At 39.4% G+C, this 16,132-nt stretch overlaps 1 protein-coding gene across 1 annotated transcript in view; it reads right to left on the bottom strand.

Annotated features, from left to right (window-relative positions):
• Positions 1-15,369, bottom strand: part of tnfrsf11a (tumor necrosis factor receptor superfamily, member 11a, NFKB activator) — a 34,333-nt gene extending 18,964 nt beyond the window's left edge. The window contains exons 1-7 of the mRNA XM_062022017.1: positions 15,099-15,369; positions 6,598-6,676; positions 6,401-6,526; positions 2,515-2,661; positions 2,356-2,446; positions 249-325; positions 57-164 (exon numbers count right to left, since the gene is read on the bottom strand). Of these exons, the coding sequence (XP_061878001.1) occupies positions 57-164; positions 249-325; positions 2,356-2,446; positions 2,515-2,661; positions 6,401-6,526; positions 6,598-6,676; positions 15,099-15,173 (703 nt within the window). The 5' untranslated portion in view covers positions 15,174-15,369. The remainder of the gene's footprint in view (positions 1-56; positions 165-248; positions 326-2,355; positions 2,447-2,514; positions 2,662-6,400; positions 6,527-6,597; positions 6,677-15,098) is intronic.
• Positions 15,370-16,132: the final 763 nt, after the last annotated feature.

Here is a 16,132-nt window from a genome sequence, read left to right as displayed (position 1 = left end):
AATGAATATATTTGTTCCAAAGGCTTTAAATCTTGTGATTTACAGCAGCAATTTACCAGAGAGTAACTTGAGTTTGTCCTTGTAGCAGAAGAGGATGAGGATGAGGAGACAAAGGACGGTTATGACGGACAGCACTGACACTATCACCCAGGAAGGGGCGGCACCTGGACGAAGGACGAGGTCAGAACAACAGTGCACTGATGTATTTTTAATTTTTTCGAAAACTGAATTCAGGTGACTTTTCTTACTAGAAACAGGTGGTCCACACACCGCATCAGAGTGAGCGCTGCCTGCTCGTGTCTCACTCCTGCCTTCCGCCTTACAGCTAGTAGGAGGACAATGAAGGAATCGAGTTACAAAAAAAGCATCGTCTTCCACAACGTGCAATTTTGTCAAATTAAGAAAGCGTTTGACACTAAATCACATTTAAAGAAAACATGTAGAGACCGCAGCATGACACGCCAAAAAATAATGAGTCACTGCTGTCCGTAATAACGTCCTGCCCACAGCCCAAACACTATTATGTGTATGGAATGCATGAAAATGTTATATTTTGCCATAATGATGCCCTCTCCCTGGTAAGTGTTGCCAAAAAAATGCTTCAATTTAATATAATACAACAATTGCTACATTTCGCAGAGTAAATGTTGGCACTGAAATGCAACAAAAAGTACACTCAAGCACCAAAAGGCTAAATTTTGTCATAAAAGTGTGTGATAAAAAAGAAAAACTTTATTTGTATTTTATTTAAAATATTCTAAAAGTACTATATTTTATCACATAAAAATTATTTTGTTAAAAAATAAAGTGTCATTGTCTCGCAAACTCTACAGTGTCACAACATTTTTTTACATTTAGCAATAAAATGCGATGTTTTGCTGCACAAATTGTAGAAATGCAATTTGCTACTACAAAATATTGTCCCTAGTCATCAAAATGCTACATTTTTCTCTGGAAATACTATATTTTGCCACAAAAAATTCGCATTTTGCATATATATTGCAATGTAGCAACAAAAATATAATGCTATACAGCAGAAATGCTACATTTTGTCCCTGAGATGCAACTAAAATGTTTTATTTTGCCATGTAAGTGCTAAGTTTTGCCTTAAATGAACATATATTGTTGTTAAATGCATATTTCAATAATGATGCCAAAATACTATACTTGGTCACATTATACAATGGAATAACAATATTTTGCCATGAGAATGCTATTATATGCCATTAAAAATAATACATTTTGCCACAAAATCCCTATAATTGGTCACTCAAAGGTTACATAGTTAAGTAAAGTTAAATTTAAAGTACAAATGATTGTCACACACACACTAGGTGTGGGGAAATTTGTCCTCTCCATTTGACCCTTCCCCTTGTTAACCCCCTGGGAGGTGAGGGGAGCAGTGGGCAGCAGCGGTGGCTGCGCCCAGAAATCATTTTTGGTGATTTAACCCCCAATTCCAACCCTTGATGCTGAGTGCCAAGCAGGGAGGTAATGGGTCCCATTTTTATAGTCTTTGGTATGACTCGACTGGGGTTTGAACTCACAACCTACCGATCTCAGGACGGACCCTCTAACCAATACTCCATTCGACGATGAAAATATTTATATTATATCTACAGGTGTTGTATTATTATAAGTATCTTATGAAAATATAAAAAAACTCTAAAAGTGCCATTGTTTGTGTTACCTCTACATAAACACAAAACAATTAACATTTAGCACTAGATTGTGCTATTGTTTGCTTTGGAAATGCTATACGCTGCAACAACATTTCATACACCGTCTTCAAAATGTTATATTTTGCCATGAAAACGAGGTATTTTGCAGAGTTAATGCAATGTTGCAGCATTATACCACATTTTGACATGGTACAATCCAGTTGTGCTGAGAAAGTGTCATATGATACCACAAAAAGCAGCATTTCTTCACTCTTTTTGTATTCTACTGTTACTTGTGTTAAAAGTAGCCCAGCTCAATGTGTTTGCAATAAGCAGAAACCCAAATAAAGCAAACAATTGTTAGAAACACACACACAATTCAATCCGTTTTATCCATGAATGTGTCAGATGTGTGAAGACAAATGGAGGGAAAATCTTTAACTTTAGGATGGGAGCACTAGTGGAAAGTGGTGTGTGATCCAGAGTTCCAGAGGAAGCAGTGTGTGTGTGTACGTGTGGGTGCATGTGAGTGTGTGTGCAAGTGTGTGTTACTCATTACAGCTGGCTAGCAGTGAGCACACCAACCAAATGTTTTTCTCTTCATAATGTCAAAGCAAAAACATGATGATGATGATGCTGTGTGTGCGTGTGTGTGTGTGTGTGTGTGTGTGTTTGTGGGGGGGAGGGCACTTACTTTGTCCATGGTTTGCATTGTTTGGTGTTGTTGTCAGCAGAGAAGAATCCCTTTTTACACGCAACACACATCTTTAAGCCGTTTAAGGACTCTGCCATAGAATAAATACGTTTGTTACTGTGTCTTATATTAGGGAAGCAGATTTAAAAGATGTCTCACCTGGCTCCACCTCCAGTCCATAACCGGGTCGGCACGTGGGAATCTTTTCACAAAACTCACAGTTGATGGGAGAGCACTGGTAGTTGGGAAGACAACGACAAGGCTCCTCAGCCTCCAGATTTTCTGGCCTGGACATGAAACCTTTACCTGGAAATTAGTAGAAAAGTATTATCTATATTTAGTGGTGTGAAAAATCTGTATTTTGCCACAAAAATGCAAAATTTTGCTGCATAAAAGTTACAATTTGTCATGGAAACTACATGTTGTCGCTAAAATATTGTGCTTTGCACTAAAATGCAAGACTTTGGCCTAGAAAGCCTACATTTTTTCACAAAAGTGCATAATTTTGCTGCCTAAATGTTAGAATTGTCGACATAAACTACATATTTTGTCAATTTGATGCCATTGTGCCAATAAAATGTGATATTGTGACAAAAAAATAAATAAATAAAGTGCAGTTTTGCTACATCAGTATTGTATAGTGCTTAACAGCATAATATTTTGTAATCAAAAAGTGCAGAAAGCTTAATACATAAGCAATATGTGGTACTGGTTACTAAAATGTTTGTAATTTGTTATTTTGAAGCTAAATTGAGTCACTAAAATTCTACACAAAAAGTTATATAGTGCCTTAAAAAGCTATAGTTTGTCAATACATATTGTCACAACAAAGCTAAATTTTGCTCTAAAATTCCTGTTTTTGCAGCAAAACTACACATTTTGTTTGGAAATTCCGTTTTTTTGCTCTGAAAGTCCTGCTATTTTGTCACTAAAATGCTGTGTTTTGTCAGAAATATAGAATTCTGCTTCAAGAATGCTATATTTTGTTATCAAAAAGTCCTGGAAAAGGTCTCTACAAAAAACACAATATGCCGTTACTACAATACTATATTTTTGCCACAAAAATGCTGTCATTTGTCATTATACAGTTTCATCCATTCATCTTCTTCCGCTTATCCGAGGTCGGGTCACAGGGGCAGCAGCCTAAGCAGGGAAGCCCAGACTTTCCTCTCTCCAGCCACTTCGTCCAGCTCTTCCCGGGGGATCCCGAGGCGTTCCCAGGCCGTTCCCAACGTGTCCTTGATCTTCCCCGTGGCTTCCTACCGGTCGGACGTGCCCTAAACACCTCCCTAGGGAGGCGTTTGGGTGGCATCCTGACCAGATGCCCGAACCACCTCTCGTCCACTGAGATGAACTCCAACGTGCAGGCTTTGAGCCGGGGGGCAACAAGAAGCCCGTCGCCTCTCACTGCGTGCAACGCCAGTGTGGAAGAGAGTCCAGCCCCTCTCGAGAGAACTAGTTCCAGAGCCCTTGCTGTGCGTCGAAGTGAGTCCGACTACATCCAGCCGGAACTTCTCCACCTCGCGCACTAGCTCAGGCTCCTTCCCCCCCCAGCGAGGTGACATTCCACGTCCCAAGAGCTAGCTTATGTAGCCGAGGATCGGTCCGCCAAGTGCCCTGCCTTCGGCTGCCGCCGAGCTTACAACGCACCCGACCTCTATGGCCCCTCCCATGAGTGGTGAGCCCATTGGAGGGGGGGGGGACCCATGTTGCCTCTTCACTAAAATGCTGCCCGTTGCCAAAAAAGCTTTATTCTGCCCTGAATTTTTTTTCACAGAAATGCTACATTTAGTCAATAAATTGGCACGTTTTGCTCTAACAATGCAGTGTTTTTCCACAAAATCATTTTGTCATCAATACAGTTTTTTTTTTTTAACAATTTCTCTTTAAGATGTGATTTTGTCTCCCTATAAAGCAGACCTGGGCATTCTGCGGCCCGCGGGCCGCATCCGGCCCTTTGTGCGTCCTTGTCCGGCCCGCGTGAGGCCAATTCTAAATTACAAAATAAATTTAAAAAAGTATCTATGTCGAGTGTGCAATACAACGGTGCTGCTTTTGTTTTGAAAATCGTTATTTGTATTACTTCCGTGTGGACGTATGCGTGATTGTGAGTGAATGTGAACAACAGCAATTACAAAATAAAGTTGAAAAAACATCTATGTCCTGCGCGCAATACAACTGTGCTGCTTTTATTTTGAAAAGTATTATTTATGGGCGTGTGTCCGTGTGTAACCTGCGAGTGAAGGTGCACATGCAGCGACAAGTGATGCACGCTTTACACCCGAGACGCCAAAAAGAGAAAAGTTGATGAGGAATGCCGTGTTTTCAACAACACATGAACTGCAAAGCAACGTCCCCTCACCTAAGGTGCGTGCCTGCGCAATTGCGCACTGCTCAAGCGTCCGCTGCGCGCAGCAAATATATGCCGCGCACCAAATCAAATCCCATCTGAATTCTAAACAAAATAAACATATTTATTCTATGGAATTTTGCAATGCAACTTTGAGTGACAGTGACAACAAGCGGCCCTAACAGTGTTCGTCAACACCGTTCAATTGAACACCGTTCAATTATTGTAACGTCTATCGAGATGCTTCGAGGACAGGAATTATATCGATCACTTTATTGAACAAAACTGTTTATATTCGGACATAACCACACCAAAAACATGAGTAAAACAATTCTATCTCGAAAAACTAGTCATTTTCTGCCGTACAAACCAGGCCAAAACCAACTTGTCATCTGTCACCAACACGCATAGCACTAAACCACTGGTGCGTTTAAGGCCACACACAAAGTCGGACAACTCAAACACCACACAAAGTTACACTATGACTCCTCAGTCATACGTGTGCTTATTTTACTGTCATTTATTATTAATGTTAATTTATATATATTAGTCATGGAATGCTGTTACACACACTATGTTGAAGTATTACTATTATTATTATTATTATTATTATTTATCTTACGGTATACATCAAAAATAATATTGAGCAAAATTTAATTGAAATATTGTCGATGTGGCCCTCCAGCAGTGCTCGGGTAGCTCATGCGGCCCCCGGTAAAAATTAATTGCCCACCCCTGCTATAAAGCTAAGTTTTGTCACATCAAAATAGTATATTATGCTTAACAAACGTATTTTGTCACCAACAAGTGCAAAAAGGTTGCTACAAAAACAACATGTGGCACTGGGTACTAAAATGCTGTAATTTGTCATTTTAAAGCTACAACACATGTCACTAAAATGTGACATGTTGCCACAGATATATTGTGTCTTAAAAAAAAGCTATAGATTGCCAAAAACACTACACTTTCTCACATGAATGCAACATTTTGTCAATTAAATGCAACATTCTGCTCTAAAATTCTTTTTTTTTTTACCACAAAAACGAAACATTTTATCACTATAATGCTGTATTTTGCCATAACAATGTTACATTTTCTCTTGATACAGTATGTCACTGTGAAGCTAGGTTTTGCCTGATCAATATTATATTATATCCTAAAAAAATAGTTTGTCAAAAACACTACACTTGATTACAAAAATGCTACATTTTATCAATTAAATGCCACATATTTCTCTGAAATTCCTGGGTTTGCCACAAAAGCAACACGTGTTGGCACAAAAATGCTGTATTTTGCCATAAAAATGTTCCATCTTGTCTTGAAAAAGTAACATGTCACTATTAGGACATAATCCATCCATGCATCCATTTTCTACCGCTTGTCCCTCTCAGGGTTGCACAAAAATGCCATACTATGCCCTAAAAATGTCATTACAATTATACATTTTGTGGAGAATTTAGCGCATTTTGGCACAAGAAATCACCAAAAACTATATTATGTCACTAAAAGATGAAAATGAATGCTGCCATGGCAACATATTACTGTGTTTTGTGATGTGTGTGTGTGATGATAACCATAGAAATATACCTCTATATAACAATATTAGTATTTACATACAAAGGACTATGGAGCCTCTTTAACATTGCACTGTAAAGCATATTTTGCTCAAATTGATGATCTTTCTGGGATTCCAACCTGCATCACAAATCCTCTGCAGGAGGCAGCGTGTTTCCTGGGTCCAGAAGGGTTGGTACTCGCCATAACCACATTTAACACATTTTGTCTGATGAGATTCATTGCAGTCCGCAAACACGCGGAAACCTGAAAAAAAGGTAGAAATGAGCCAAGATGCTGACGCCAGCCAGAAAGTAAACACACTTGTCGACCGTTACCTGGTTTACACTTGTTGCAGCATTTTGAGCCTTTTAGATATTGCTGGTCCCCACATGGAAACGACTTGGAGTCGGCGTTCTACAATATTAGAAAAATATTGGTGAAGTTACAGGAAAACATTTTTCATGTGACCATAGAATTTGTTTTTATTATTTGAGATGGTGGTGAGTAATGAGAGGAATCGGTCATAACTTTTCCAAAACATGCTCATAGAAGCTCAGCTGTACCTGACCTGAGTCCAAACCATCAAACCAAACTTTAGTGGTGCCCACTTAGAAGACGAGCCATCTGGAAGCACATGGTCAACTCCCTTTGGTTTGAATGGCTAATAAAAAATGTTTTTAAGTTGCCCCTTATATTGTCTTTATCAATCATTACCTATGGTAAAACAGCAGGCGATAAATGCACAATAACTGAATACATGAGTTCTAGAAGCAGCTGTGCATCTGTATTCTGCCATAAAACACTCTATTCTGTCACTAAAATGCCGTTTCCCACAAAATGTCCTTATAAGCCATGAAAATGCAGTACTTTGTCACTAATATGCCATTTTGTCAGGAAAATGCTATATATTGTCACTAAAACATATTTTGCAACATAAATGTTATGTTCCGTCACTACAATGATGCATTATGTCATGAGAATAGTAAACTAGTCGGTCAAAAAAATGCTGCGTCTCTTTTGAAAACATTTTTACACATTTTGCCACAAAGCTTTGTTTTGCCAATAAAATATTGCTTTTGCCACAAACATTTACAATTTCACCTTTAACACTGTGGTTTGTCAATAAAACAATATATTGCCATAAAAATGCTACACTTTGTTATGATAATGATATATCATGAAACAATACACCATATTTTGTACAAAAAAAAAAAAAAAAGACAAACAAATAGTTTTGCCACCAATAATTTTTGCCACAAAACAATCTTTGTCATACAAAATACTGCTTTTGCCACATTAGTTATGTTTTTTTTTGACAAAAATGCTGCATAACAAAAAATGCCACACCTTTTCACGATTATGCAAAATGTTGCCACAAAACACTATTTTGTATATTAAGTACCTATTTTTTGTACACCTAAATGTTATATTATGTCAATGAAGTACTACTTTTGCCACATAAATGTGATATATGATTACAAAAAATGTATGCTGTCGCAAAAAATATACATTGTGTTATAACACTGCTATATTTTGCTACAAAACAATATTTTATCACTAATCAACTGCATTGCGTCAAAAAAGGCCACACTTGGTTTTGTTAATAAAGTACTATTTTTGCCGCATAAAGGTGATGATATATTGTGATATATTGTGAAATGCGGTGAAGTGATTTATATTTATATAGCGTTTTTATCTCGTGACTCAAAGCACTTTACACAGTCAAACCCATTATATATGTTACATTTAAACCAGTGTAGGTGGCACTGGGAGCCGGTGGGTAAAGTGTCTTGCCCAAGGACACAACGGCAGTGACTCGGATGGCGGAAGCGGGGATCGAACCTGGAACCCTCAAGTTGCTAGCACGGCCGCTTAACCAACCGAGCCACGCCGGCCCTCCCACCCACAAAAATTACAAATGTCATACAAAAATGACACATACACAATATTTTATCACTTACACACTGCATTGCGTCAAAAATTCCACACTTTGTTACAATTATGCAATATATTGCCATAAACCCTATATATTACATTTATATTTAGCCACTAACAGTCAGGAAGAGGCATGTCCTAATTGCTAATCAGGGCCAGGTGAGGAATCAAGCGTTCAGACCAGAGGAATAGAGGCAAACAGGAAGTGGTGCGAAAAATAATACAGGAAATAATACAGAATACAAGAAACTAATAACTATCATGTGAGATCAACGCTACAGTCTGCCACGAAGCACATTATTTTTTTAAATAAAGTATTTTTTTTGCCACATAAATGTGATATATTCTCACAAAAATGCAATATTTGGTCGCAAAAACCTGATACATTTCGTCACAAGACTGCTATATTTTGCCACAAAAGACTATATTTTGTCCATTGGGTACTGCTTTTGCCACATAAATGTGATATATTCTCATAAAAACCGACACTTTGCCACAAAACAATATTTTATCACTAACATACTGCATTGCCTCAAAAATGCCACACTTTGTAACAATTATGGTATATTTTGCCACAAAATACTATTATTTTCGTCAATAAAGTACTACTTTTACCATATGAATGTACAATCCGATGTCGTCACAAAAATGATACATTTTGTTATGAGACTGCTATCATCATTTTGACAGAAAAACAACATGTTGACAATAAACACTACATTGCCAATAATACGCTTCACTTTGTTACAATCATGCTATATTTTGCGACAAAATATTTTGTCACTAAAATACTGTATTGGTACAAATTTGGAAAAGTTTGTTACATGTTTTCTTTCACTAAAATGAAACATTTTGCTACAAAACCACTATCCTTCAGCCCTGTAAGTTTGCCTTATTTTACTATCAATGACACATTTTGTTATGACGCTGCTATATTTTGTCAGAAAACAATATTTTGTCACTTACATATTATTGCGTCAAAAATTCCACACTTTGTTACAATTATGCAATATATTGCCATAAACCCTATATTTTACATTTATATTTTGCCACTGACAGTCAGGAAGAGGCATGTCCTAATTGCTAATCAGGGCCAGGTGAGGAATCAAGCGTTCAGACCAGAGGAATAGAGGCAAACAGGAAGTGGTGCGAAAAATAATACAGGAAATAATACAGAATACAAGAAACTAATAACTATCATGTGAGATCAATGCTACAGTCTGCCACGAAGCACATTATTTTTTTAAATAAAGTACTTTTTTTGCCACATAAATGTGATATATTCTCACAAAAATGCAATATTTGGTCGCAAAAACCTGATACTTTCGTCACAAGACTGCTATATTTTGCCACAAAAGACTATATTTTGTCCATTGGGTACTACTTTTGCCACATAAATGTGATATATTCTCATAAAAACCGACACTTTGCCACAAAAAAATATTTTATCACTAACATACTGCATTGCCTCAAAAATGCCACACTTTGTAACAATTATGGTATATTTTGCCACAAAACACCATAAAGTACTAATTTTACTATATAAATGTACAATTCTCACAAATCCGCTGTCGTCACAAAAAATGATACATTTTGTTATGAGACTGCTATCAATATTTTGACAGAAAACGTTGACACTAAATACTACATTGCCAATAACACGCTTCACTTTGTTACAATCATGCTATATTTTGGAATTTGGAAAAGTTTGTTACACGTTTTCTTTCACTAAAATGAAACATTTTGCTACAAAACCACTATCCTTCAGCCCTGTAAGTTTGCCTTATTTTACTACGTGTTGTCACTATAATACTACTATGGATACATATTCATGTACACTATAAAAGCACATACAATAACATAAAGTGACACGTCATTTGTCGCATTATTTTTTGTTTTTGACGAAGCGTCCGATTAACCACACCCACTGTGACTTCCACACAGTTCACATCTACAACTGTTTGAGGGAACAATGAGTGCAGGAATCTGTGCAAACACACACCACAATCAAACAAACGTTCCAGCGCTTTCAACACACACATGCGCATATTTCTTTCCATTTTGGCATGAATCTGCCATAGTCTCACCGCAATAAGCATTCTACCCGGGCCACGTCTTTGTTCTCCGTCATTTTAAATGCAACGGAGAAGATTAGATCATTGAGAGAGACAAAAGGCGATAAATAGGAACAGAAGACGAGCAGCTACACACAATTGGAGTCCAGTGGCGAAGTGCATGCCACACTGCTGAAGCATGGAGTCTGGCTGTTATGACAGCGGCGACGCCAAAACCACAAAGTCTGTATCTAAATGTAGAAAAATACCACCTATAGGCTGCCCTTTTCTCCTACACATTCACAACCCTCAAACGCCCCGTCTACCCCCTCTTTGATTGAGTCAGGGGTTGAAAATGTTAATCACAGCAATCCTTCAGAGGAAAACCAATGAGGAAACATTTTGGAAATTAGTTTCTAGCTCTTGTTGTTATTGTTGAGTGCAAGAAAAGTGCAATGGGCGGGAGGAAGGACACAGAAGGAAAACATCATGGACGCAGGAAGGAGAAAGAACGAAGGGAAGGGAAGAAGGTAGAGAGAAGGCCGGAGACATGGATGGATTCAGTATTTGCATAGACCAGGGGTGTCAAAACTTTTTCCACTGAGGGCGGCACACTAAAAAATCAAAGGATGACGGTGACATTTTCATATATTACATTTTTAAAGCCAATACAATATTAAAATAATAACCAGTCTGCTGGTTGCAGGAGCTCTTGTGTGTCCTCCTTTCTGTTCTTCATGTTTCTCTGTTGTTCTCTACCTTCTAGTTTGGGCAAAAAGGAGTGGCACTTTCGGGACTGCTGCCCTGCTTTTTCATGGACTTTTGGATCTGTCTTTTGGCCAAGGCCACGTTTGCACTGGAGACCAGTTACTGGCTCTCTGCCACACTGGAGTCGGCGTGTAGAGACTGAGGAGCAAGCGTCGAGAGTCGGAATGGACGAGCTTCACGGAGCTCTGGCTGAATCAGCGTGTATCGGACACTTTGGTCGCCCTGGATGGATTCTCGTTCATTCGCGCAGACCAGACCAGTCCGACCAGACCAGACCAGTCCGAGAGCTAGTGGGCAGCCCAAGAAGGAGTCAGCTCTTTTGGTTACTTTGATGGGTCTGTTCGTGTCTTTAGCCTTGCTGCCCTCCCCACCTCTGCAGACAACGGCGTGGAGCATCGCAGAGGCCACCGCAGTGTATGTGGGTGTTGGGATGGTGTTTTTGACAAACAGCAAAACAATATGCACTATTTATTCCTCATTTTACGGTTTTTCGTTGTGTTTTACTTTTGTAGCTGAATGCAGAAATGGCACCTCTGAAATTGCAGCTGGTTGCATCAGCTCTGTGCTCTTTTAATGTCTTTTATGTCCTGTGTGTTCTTTGATGTTTTTGTGGACTACTTGTGTCTGCACTGCAACCACATCATTTCTCTATTGTGGAATAAGTATAGTTGATGTTCTCCCCGTGACTGCGTGGGTTCCCTCCGGGTACTGCGGCTTCCTCCCACCTCCAAAGACTCATCTGCATTCGGGCGGTAGGCGGGGTACACCCTGGACAAGTCGCCACCTCATCACAGGGCCAACACAGATAGACAACATTCACACTCACATTCACACACTAGGGCCAATTTAGTGTTGCCACTCAACCTATCCCCAGGTGCATGTCTTTGTAGGTGGGAGGAAGCCGGAGTACCCAGAGGGAACCCACGCAGTCACGGGGAGAACATGCAAACTCCACACAGAAAGATCCTATCCTACCCTAAATATTGGACAGATAATTATCATGCCAATATGAGGAATTATAATGTCACATCGATAAATCTGACAACACTAAAAAAATAGGTCCTAAAACCGAAAAAAACCCCAGCTCTAATGAGGCACGATTACACGCATTGTGCTGTAGGTGGGTTAGGATGAGCAAATCAAGCGCTTCTTTTCTATTACTCGAGTTGTAAATTTAATTTGAGGTTTTTGTGTCGATTGTTAGTGAAACACTGTTTCAGAGGAAAACATTTTGTGTGCTAATTGCGCCCAAGTGTTTTTGCAAATATTCTGCTAGGAGAAAAAATACATCACACTTCAACACATCAACCCTTATCAGCAACCTGAAACAAGACGGTGTTTTGAAAGCTTACAAAGACATGTGCTGCTAAAGAAGCTGCCCCACAGCCAAATTGTAAAAAATGTGCTTTATAAATTTACAGCAAATTACTGCCTAATAATTGCATTACTTTCACAGTGACATTTACAGTAATTTTACTGAAAAATATCTTTACAGCAATTCACTTTAACTACAGAGCTGTGATTTTACAGTTAATTACAAAAAAAATACAATTATATTCTGTAACTTCACAATTGTATTTTTATTTTAATTATCCTCTTGTTTTAACAGCATACTGTTACCCATTGCACAAGAGTGTATTGTGCACAAGCTACATTTAAATCTACGCTTAAAAAACTAAACATATAAATAGGTTAATTGTTTGTTGGTATAGTTCTTGAGAAGCAGGAAGTTGTCTGCATCTGTATTGGTTTGAAAAAAAAAAATATTGCTCATCCCTTGTTTTTACTGTCCACATACCAACTTTTCTACAATACTTTACACCTATTTGCTCTTTTGTTACATGTTTTATGTTTTTTTGTGATAGTGTTACTGTGTTTTTAGCAAGTGTAAAAAGGTGGGTTGTTTAAAAAAATATATTTGGGCCTAATATCACAAGGAAAGAATTAATGAAGGCAGAAATAAAGCTAAGACTGGCACGTAGAATCTATACAACATAAGACAGTAAAGGGAAGTAGGAAAGCAGGATGAAAGGCACAAAGGAAGAAGAAAAGAAGGAAGGAAGGACCACAGGACAAGAGGAAGAACCAATATGGAAATTAAGGTCAGAGACGGGAGGCCATATGAAGGAAGGAAGTTGGAGATAAAAGATGGAAAGAAGGAAGAATGGATGAATTGCATTGAAGGCAGAAAAAATGCAGAAAGAAGGAAAGGAATATAAGAAGGGTGGATGATGGAAGCAGGGGAGGAAGACATGAAGGAAGAAGAAGAATGGGAGGAGGGAATGAATGACAAATAAAGGCAGGAGGGTAGGAAGGAAAGGATGGTGTAAAGAAACTAATACATGGAGGGAGTAAAGGATGGATGGATAAATGGCATAGCAGATACAGTAGAGCAGGGATAGTAAACCAAGTTGTTTTGGGGGCCACATTTGCAGAAAGCTAAGGACCGGGGGTCTGGACTTCTTCCCTCATTATTAGTCTTATTTTGTATCTTTCATAGAACCTGGCTTCCTCTACAGTAGACATTTGATTTTGGTGTATTTACTTTGTCAGAGCTACTTGAGCGCTCTGCTGTTTTCAAGGACCTTCTGCAAAAAACCTAGTCAAAGATCCTCTCTATGACAGCACTTTGGTGCTGTAAGGATCTTCCACAAAAATGTGAGTCTCAAGTTTTTTTAACTGACCTCACGGCCAAACGGTTGAGTAGCCAAAATGATGAAAAAGAGAGGATCTAAAATGGAAACGAAAACTAACTGAAATAAGACGTTCAACGAATGACTACTGACTGCACCTGAAGTAAAAAATAAGCTACACATTACAAAAAAAACATGTAACTGCTAAAAAGGAGATGACTTAAAAGGGATGCCTTGGTTATGTAAATCACAAGTTTGGACCTGCAGTGTTCTCTGTTTGCTAGCAAGGTTAACATGTCAATGCAATGATCTGCCAATGTGTTTACAATGCTCCAAGTTCCTCTATACAACAGTAGTACTCTTGTGTTGTTTGTCACCAAAGTTCTGAACTGAACTCGGGGGGCCGCTCTGGTGTCATTCCCGGGCCGGATTTGGCCACGGGGCCACCAGTTGAATAGCCCTGCAGTATAAGACGAGAAATACTTTTTTCACTGCTGCAAGGTGGTATGTTTAGAATAGATACACTAAATATAATGTACTGTACACGGTACTTGCCTATATGATTATAGGTATAGTTCATTGGTCAACCTCAATGCTAAGTTTGTCAGGCGTGTGGTCGCACTCTGTGAGAACTTTTCGAAAGGAGGGGAAAAAAACACATCGGATGAAGAAATCTAACAAAATTCTGCTCTAATGAGTAAAGAACACCTTTTTAGTTGTTTAGCCATCAAGCGATAGCATCAAACCACAAGAGTGCATTCCAACAGGAAGATTTGCATAACGGCCTCAGCAGCAGCGAGAGGCACTGAGCCAACACAAGCAGTGTTTGACTTGTTGGCCTTTTGACTGTTTGGATGGATGGAGATTCATGAGGGTGCAGAAAACTGACTCATTTAGGGTATATTTTTAAACCTCACACTCTTATGAAAACACTACTCTGTGGCACATTTCTATGGATGAACTTATTCTTACAGAATGCTGGATTGGTACGAGACACACGGACAAATAAAACCATGCAACTCACATTTTAAGGTCATCTGGCAGTGGCTCAGTGGCTTGAAATTAATATGGAACAAATTGCACGAAGTGGTGGCTGAAAACCGAGAAAATGAAGGGGAATTCTTTGGGGATCCTGTGTGAGTCAGTGAGTGCACGGCTTTGGTGAAGAAAAAACAAAACAAAGCCAAAAGTCTGCAGTGTCACTGCAAAACACATCTCTGTAAACCTCAGTTCCACACTTTTTTTTCTCCCCAGGATGCTCTCTGGCTAAAGGGGAACGGACATGGGATGTGTCCTCCAAAACAGACAAGGGAGGACATGTTCCAGTCACAGGAGATGCAAGTTACTGGAACACAAGGCGTGATAGATAAAGAGTGCCTAACACATCACAACATCTTATCAGAGTTGGAGTTCTACGCTCCCCCTACCCAAAACAAATTGTCTTACCTGTGCGTAAAAGGTGACAAGGGCGCACGCCATCCAGCATGGGAAAATCCACCTCCGGGGTAAGCCGAGTCCCATATCTGCAGTCTGACGAGGACCACACCTTTGGACAAACGTCTCACTCCTGAAGTGTGTCCGTGCGTGCACACAACACGCCACGGGGCATTCTTGCGCCGTTCACTCCAGCTGCATGTGTCCTCCTTTTCCACTCTCTCTTCGCCTTCCAGCAGTCACCCACGCCTTCTGTGAGGAGCATGTATGCAAAAGCTTGTAAATGTTACTGAGTGGAAAGAGAGAGAGAAGGAACTCCTCCCACTTGGTGCCTTATGTTAAGAAGAAGTGTGTCCACACCTTCTTCCCCTTTTCTGACTGGCTCCCTCTTTTTTTGACCTTACATGTGACTTCATAGAAGAAGAATAACCCCTGGTCACACATCAGCAACACTGAGATCCAGTGCAATATCTGCCGTCTAATGTTATATCCTGTCACTAAGACAGTGGTTCTTAACCTGGGTTTGATCGAACCCTAGGGATTCGGTGAGTCGGCCTCAGGGGTTCGGCGGAGGTCATCGTGTAAATACAAACTTCTCCCTATCGGCGTATTAACGTCCCGACATCCCTTTCCAAGACAGCCTCATTCCACTGGAAGAGTTGCCACAGCTGCTTACGACGACGACCAGAGTCTGTCCCCCAAAAATTGTCTCATTCCACTGGAAGAGTGGCCACTGCTGCTTATGACAATGTCTAGATCAGGGGTGTCAAACTCATTCTAGCTCAGGGGCCGCATGGAGGAATATATTTTCCCACGATGGTAAAATCATGGTATAATAACTTCAAAATACAACTACGACGACTTCAGATTTTTGTCTTTGTTTTACTTAAAATAGAAGAAACACATTCTGAAGATGTACATATCACAAATAATCCTCTTGACAAAAAACTTCGAGTTAGTTGAAAATTCTGAGGAAAAAAATGGTGCAGTTTCAACACCATGAAGAACACATTGAACTTAGACTTAATCTCAGTGTATCTACAAAG

This window comes from Entelurus aequoreus, linkage group LG15 (genome assembly GCF_033978785.1).
Source record: "Entelurus aequoreus isolate RoL-2023_Sb linkage group LG15, RoL_Eaeq_v1.1, whole genome shotgun sequence".
Lineage (NCBI taxonomy): Eukaryota > Metazoa > Chordata > Actinopteri > Syngnathiformes > Syngnathidae > Entelurus > Entelurus aequoreus.
Note: the sequence above shows the minus strand (reverse complement) of the source record. Positions and strands in the feature narration are given on the sequence as shown.